At 35.8% G+C, this 7,327-nt stretch overlaps 1 protein-coding gene across 1 annotated transcript; it reads right to left on the bottom strand.

Annotated features, from left to right (window-relative positions):
* Positions 1-315: 315 nt before the first annotated feature.
* On the bottom strand, positions 316-5,547 carry LOC107733572 (putative sodium-coupled neutral amino acid transporter 8). Its single transcript, XM_016545241.1, has 10 exons — positions 5,108-5,547; positions 4,634-4,832; positions 4,350-4,506; positions 3,265-3,369; positions 2,980-3,037; positions 2,398-2,512; positions 1,637-1,784; positions 1,354-1,553; positions 812-863; positions 316-695 (listed from the first exon to the last, which is right to left on the bottom strand). Exons 1-10 carry the CDS (start codon positions 5,294-5,296, stop codon positions 599-601), a joined length of 1,320 nt encoding a protein of 439 aa, XP_016400727.1. The 5' UTR covers positions 5,297-5,547; the 3' UTR covers positions 316-598.
* Between the last annotated feature and the right edge of the window lie 1,780 nt (positions 5,548-7,327).

Genomic DNA, 7,327 nt, shown 5'->3' with positions numbered 1-7,327 from the left:
ATACTTTTGTGGTGCATGGTACTCTTGTGAACGCGAGTTGAAGACTGACACGGAAGAGAAGAAATTGTTGAATAAAGTTATTTTTGTTTTCTTTGCGCACAAAAAGTATTCTCATAGCTTCATAACAATATGTTTGAACCACAGATGTCACGTGGACTATTTTAGTGATGTTTAATGATCCTTACTATGTTTCTGGGCCTTGAACGTGTCAGTTGTGTTGCTGTCTATGCAGGGTCAGAAAACTCTCAGATTTCATCCAAAAAAAAAATGAATTTGTGTTCTGAAGATGAACGAAGGTCTTATGGGTTTGGAATGACATGAGGGTGAGTAAATTACAGAATTTTCATTTTTGGGTGAACTATCCCTGTAATTATAGCAAAGCTCACATCTATCTCAACATGAAATTTGCCATTAAAATGGCAGAACATTGCGTGACAATATATAAATAGTTCAGATTTACATGACATGATTGTCTGAGGTATTTCACACAAAGCTGATTGTACATTTGTACAACAATCTCCATTTTTAAGGAATTATTCCATACATGCAATGTATAAAATTATGCCAAACCATACAAACAAAAGTCATGGTGTTAAATTTAATTTAGGAGTTGCATGATCGCAACAGAAGTGCTCTGGCCAAAAATATAGGTACCACAGAAAAGTGTGATCATTCCCCACGTGATCAGAAGATATCTGGAGGAAAATGCACAAAAACAAAAGGTTATTGTACATGTAATAGAATAAGCATGAATTCCATTAAACATACAGGATACTAAAGAACTACAATATTTATGCCCCACTTCACTCACCTCATTGTAAGAGAAATTGACTCTGACTGCACCACAAATATTAGGCAAAGTCCTTCAATAAAAATAATACAAAATTATATAAATACACATCATGCTACAAATAAAAGATTCACATTATATTAAAATGCAGACATTGTGTTGTGAGAACCAAGCTGAAACCATATATATCATCATATAACGAGAATAAGTTTTTTATAAATCAGAACGCAAATATAAAAATACATGATCTTAGGCAAAGTCCTTCAATAAAAATAATACAAAATTATATAAATACACATCATGCTACAAATAAAAGATTCACATTATATTAAAATGCAGACATTGTGTTGTGAGAACCAAGCTGAAACCATATATATCATCATATAACGAGAATTCGTTTTTTATAAATCAGAATGCAAATATAAAAATACATGATCCCCTTTACAAATGTCAGTATTCATTTTTCAGTTAATAAATTATGACATATACATGAACTAAGTATTCATTTCAACACACATCATGTGGCCTTGTAAAATATATCAACAGAAGACACGCACAATTACCTGGAAATATAAAGATGAAGAAAGCACTGACTCCTCCGACAACACCGATCACTTTGCTAATGTCTGGAACAAACACTGCGATGAGAAGAGTGATTGTGACCCAGGCTGTGGTCAAGGCAACACGCGTCCGGCTCTCACAAGACCCTGTCACTGCTGTGTGTTTGTGTCGTCGCCGCAGCAGCGGATCCTGAATCACAGATCTACAGACGTGTCAATTAATCTATATACTGTATGTGCAAGAAACTATTCTCCTAATAGCCATAAGACACAGTTTGCTGCATACCTTCCAAGCAAGACAATGATGGGGTAGATGGTGATGATTGAGATTCCAAACAGCAGCCTGGCAATGATCATGGCCACATCACCCCCACTGTACGACATCAGTATATCAGGAGTTACGTTCTTCCCAAACGTCAGATAGCCAAAGACTCCTACAAAATAGTCCTTGTTAACAGCTCATCTGTTCAACAATATGCTCATTAGTAAACAAATAGGTAAACTTTATTTTGTCCACTTTAGACATTCCACTAACTATAAGTAACTTAGTGCAGCTACATGTCAACTAACTCTTCTTAATTTGCAACTACTTGTCAACTAACTCTCATTAGAGTATTAGTAGACTGTTAGGGTTAGTAGAATAAGTTGACACGTACTTGCAGTTACTTACAGTCAGGAGAATGTGTGTTCGGGAGCATCAAAATAAAGTGTTAGTAGATATTAAGCAGACATTCTACTAATACTCTAAGGACTGCTTTTTGACATGTAGTTACTTATAGTTAGAAAAATGTTTCAAGTGGACTATCAAAATAGAGTTACCAACATATATATATATATATATATAATATACACACACATATATATATATACACACATACATATACAAACACACACATACATATATATATATATATATATTTGAAATGAACAAATTAAAATGGTTGTTAAAAATGGTTTGTAAAATTCTGCATTCACAACACAATTTTGTTAAAGTACATGAAGCATGATTCCATATGAAGTTTCGGTAAATATATTGTAATTACTGACCAGTGAGAGAGTAGATGATGAGGCAGATGAACATGGACACCACAGAGATGAAGACCCAGTGAGACAACTTCCTGTTCTCCATACTACTGTAGACAGCAATGCAGGCCTCATGGCACTAAAACAGACACAGCATCAGCACAAGCACAGCTGTGTTCAAACATCTGATCTCCAGCGCACTTTGCCTACACCAAAAAAAGCTTTTCTTGTAATAACTAACTTTCTGCACTAGCCCATTTCTCACAGATTCCCTTGCTGCACAGCTCTTTTTCATATCTCCATTTCCGCCTCGTAATCAATCAGCCTCGGGCAGCGGACACAGAGTAATTCAGCGCTCTTCTGCTATGCCCGTGGACTTTTATTACATTTTTGACAATCCCCCGGTGTTAACAAATAAAACCCACCTCAAAGATGCACCATTTTTCACGCTTTGCCTTTGACCTGACCTTAAATATTAAAGCGAGAACAAAACCAATTTGGCTTCCCCCTCATTTGTGGACCGAAGTGATGATATTCACTGAAAGAATCTCTCTTTTTCCTCAAATGCAAAATGGCAGTATGTTGAATAAAAGCATGAAAACTCACCTGAAAGCCAAAGCAAATAGTCGGGATGACGCTGAACATCGAAGCCCATGAGCCTACTCTAAATAATAATAAAAATAATGATAGTTAAGCAGGCACCTTCACAGATAAAAGTTCTGTGACCTTTTGTTTTCAGTTAAATGAGCCAATTACATTCTCAACAACATTCGTTCAGCATGACAGTAAGTTTTGTTTAGGCACGGCAAGAGGAAAAGATGGTTCTGAAGATGCTGGGAACCTTTATACAATTTGCGACTAAATTTGAAAGCTCTGTCACTCCACACTCACCCACTGCTGTAAAGAGGAGACAGATTGATCTCATGGACGGGCCTCATGTGGTATTTCACAATGATGGCTACAGTGAGATACGTGGCAGCAAAAGTTCCTAGAACACTGAGCAAAAAGAAATATCAAAGACTATTGATGAGAAAATAAATGCTGCTGACATTAAACAAATTATCTTGATGATGTGTGGGGAAGAAAGCTTTGCTTATTAGTCAGAGGAGAGTCATTTTAAATCTATTCAAAATGCTGTGCACTGCCACAGCAATTGACCATAAAAGTCCTAATGAAAAACAAGCAATAAAAGCGCTTCATAAAATTCATGAAATCACAATCACAGTCTTTTTACACACTTACCCTGCAACTCTCTCCACCTAAACAGGCTTCCCACAGTTTTGACCAATCAAATCCAAAAAACATTCTGACAAGTCTCAAAAGAATAATTTGTAAACTGTTGCACACAATTCACTAAAAAGAACCGATTTTAAATCATTCGCTCACAAATGGGACATCACTGTGACTTGTGAGTAAATGCCATTGCCTAGCCGATGAAATACATCTTGAGCAGAACATAACTAGAAAAATAATCACTATAGGAATTACCATTATTTCAAAGGTTTCAACAACTTCCATGGCTTTTTCAGGCCTGGAAAACACAATAACCTTCATAAAACAAACCTGCTTTGCCATCTTAACTGAACCAGGGTTATTTATGTATTATTTCTATACTATTACAGTAATTATTAATATTTGAAATTAGCTTTTATTTATAATTTTTTTTAATTTAATTTATATATTTAATTCATTTGAAGTTTTAGTAATTGTGTTATGTGCTTTTGTCATTGTAATTCTTTTTTTATTTCTATTCAACTTTCATTTATTTTTATTTCAGTTTTAGTAACTTTAATACCTAAACTTATTTCACTTATTTTCTAATTTTTAAGATTTTCATGTAATATTTATATTTTTTCCGCTTTATTTTAATGACCAAAAATGAGTACGTTTTAGTTTTAGTTGACAATAATAACACTGTTCTGAACAATATAGTCAAGAAAATAAGCAAACAAAACGGTCAGAACACAGTTCCTCACCTGGTATACTTCTGTATGCTGATCTCCTTCGGGACAGAGAGAGGGAAAATGAAGAAGAGACACAGAAGAAACAGGGCAAATCTCTGGTCTGTGTACCAGTAATACGGCATCTCTGATTCTGGCAATCCTGTGATTAACTCATATATAGAGACACACACTGGGAGAAATGAATGGAGATGGATCAATGTGAGGATCATCTAATGGATAACGTCTACTTACAAAAACACAATATGAGCAATTAGTAATAAAAAAAAAAGTCCCATTAACGGCTTTACATTGCTTACATTTCTGAAGCTGGTCGGCAACTATGACCAGAAAAGCAACAGATATGAAGAAGAGGTTGAAGACATAGCATATCTCACAGAGGTTGCCTATGGCAGGACCGCACACATCTCTGACCACAGCCTGATATGTGTTTTGTCCACTGACTGAAGACGAATAGCCCAAGATGACAAGTCCACTGATCAGGAACACAAGAGAAATCTATGCAAGACAGAAATGTATCATATAACATCATTAACAGAATCAAAACAAGTGGAAATATGTTATTCAGACATTATAGAGTTAACAATATGCATATACTGAACAAAAAGTTCTCTCAAATGATCTTTGGATTAGATTTAATGGAAAGATAATTCATTAATTTTAGATAGTGTACACAAGAGCGATATGGTAGAAGCCACAGTGAAGAAACCAGGTTAACTGAGCCATAAAATATTTAAACAATCAGTGTTTCATTGCAGCAAAGAGTTACTTGCCATTTCTACAATGACAGCAGAGTGAATTCCTCCAGATTTCTCAAACGCCCAGGGAAAGATGAGAAGCCCAGCACCCAGCGCGGACTTCAGCATGATGAAAACCGCTGCTAACGAGCCCAACTTCGGTCCGTTTGTGTCCAGAGCGGGGCTTGTTAAAAAGCTGATGCTTTCTTTAGCCAGCTCCTCCATGTTCGTCCCTGTTTGGATCTCTCTCTGAGGGAGCTCAAACTTTAGCTCAGGTGAATGAGGGGTGGGAGTTTGGTGTTTCAGGCCAATCAAACGCTCTTCCACGATTTGGAGAAACGAACCCAATTTGATTCGTCAGTAATTTAATGAAAATCATTTGGGTTCGAACAGTACGGCAATTTACAATGGCACTACACCAATGTTGATCAGATTAAACATATTCCACTGATAATGCTGTTCATAATCCTAACTGTAGGCTTTATGTAGGTGGGTTAACAAGCAACGATTCAAAATAAATAAAATAAAATAAAAATACTAAACAAGACCAGCTTGCAAACCAGCTATGACCAGACTGGAAGACCATCTTAAGCTGGTTTTAGCCGTTTTTTCCCTATAAGGGAACTGTTAAAAAAAGATCCCACAGCTATTAAATTCACTCACAAATTCCCACTAAATATTTTGAAATATCCAACCACTTCCCCCTCATAAATTGCATCAAATAGTACATCAAAAGACAAATTATGACACAAAGTATTGTGGAAAGATGAAAAATATGTTCCAGGGGTGGGGGTTTGGCACTGGTGCTACAGGCTCACTGTCACTCCTCTGGATCCCAAGTCTTGGCAGAGAAAATCACAAGCAAGGCTGGGAACTTTCTAGATATGAGGGACAAGTGGAACATGTGACCTCCTTTATGAGAGATTTGGGAAATCCACTTAAGCACAGATAACTGGTCAGGGTTAGTTCCCATGTTCTTCATGTCATTAACCTCTATCACGTTTCGTCACCTGAAAGGGACTGGTGACATTTTCACAGGCCATTCTTCCCATTAAAAATGGATCAGGACCGAGATTTAGAGAGACTTCCAAGCCTCTATCACTTCTAATGGAATTAGTCGATTTCACACTGGCCTGAAGCAAAAGCTCAGGAAACGACAAGACTGCTTAGCAGACCGTGTTGATCCGATTTAGAATGAGGAGGAAGAGGCGTTTCTTTTGCCTATCTACACCAGCATTCAATTACTGGGAGGCTATGATTGTGTGGGATAGTCTGAAGAATGCTTTTATCTCGGGAGATTCAATTTGTTATATTTCTTGCCCTTTCAGCAGTAACAATGATTTCCAATGTTGATTAAAAGATAGCCTAATAAATGTTTACAGATATATCCTGTGATGACCAATCTGAATTTTCAGCAGCCATTATGCCAATCTTCAGTGTCACTTGCTGCATACAATTATTATTATTATTATTTTTTTTTCTTACTTACCCCAAACTTTTGAATGGTAGTGTATCATGGTTTCCACAAAAATATTAGGCAGCAAAGTTTTTAACAACACGGATAATAAGAAATGATTCTTGAGCATTAAATCAGCATATTAGAATGATTTCTGAAGGATAATGTGACACTGAAGACTGGAGTAATGATGCTGAAAATTCAACATCACAGGAACGAACATTATATATTTAAAATAAAGAATGTGCATTTAATTATTATTTGTATTAATTAATTTGTATATTGTCGATTTGTATATTTTTATTCCTTATTTACTTGTTCTATTTTTTTATTTGTTTTTTGTTCTGTCACTGTCATTCTGTGTAAACATACCTGGTAATAAAGCTCATTCTGATTCTGATTATAGTTTAATTAAAGATGCTTTTAACCTGTTAGAAAGATATATGACAACATATATATGCTTGTTTTGAGATGGACCAAGTCTAATATGGCTTTCCTCCAAATAAATGTACTGAAGTGATATTTTACTTCTGACAAACTAGTGGGCTACACAGTCAAACCGTGACAGCTTCATCAATCTTATGCACATGTATCTTATACAAACAAAGGACAAATAGGTTCATCCATCATCGAAAGTAGCAAAAGTAAACAGAAGCATTCCATATACTTCTGGTGGTTTACCGGAATCATCCCTTGGATAAACAAGATAAAAACTGTTCTTGTTTGTTTTCCCAATTGTAATGTTATATGAAGACTGTCATCTAAGTTTTATCATAAAGACAGAGGCAGGTTTTCTTGCT

This window comes from Sinocyclocheilus rhinocerous, unplaced genomic scaffold (genome assembly GCF_001515625.1).
Source record: "Sinocyclocheilus rhinocerous isolate Xijiao unplaced genomic scaffold, SAMN03320098_v1.1 scaffold3477, whole genome shotgun sequence".
NCBI lineage: Eukaryota > Metazoa > Chordata > Actinopteri > Cypriniformes > Cyprinidae > Sinocyclocheilus > Sinocyclocheilus rhinocerous.
Note: the sequence above shows the minus strand (reverse complement) of the source record. Positions and strands in the feature narration are given on the sequence as shown.

Bases quoted from the DNA above. Each gene is read 5' to 3' on its own strand.
- LOC107733572 (XM_016545241.1), bottom strand. From the start codon at position 5,296: ATGGAGGAGCTGGCTAAAGAAAGCATCAGCTTTTTAACAAGCCCCGCT. The intron at 2,513-2,979 runs GTGAGTTTTCAT...TGTCTGTTTTAG, and splicing joins CTATTTGCTTTGGCTTTCAG to TGCCATGAGGCCTGCATTGC. The intron at 1,785-2,397 runs GTCAGTAATTAC...ACTATTTTGTAG, and splicing joins CATCATCTACTCTCTCACTG to GAGTCTTTGGCTATCTGACG.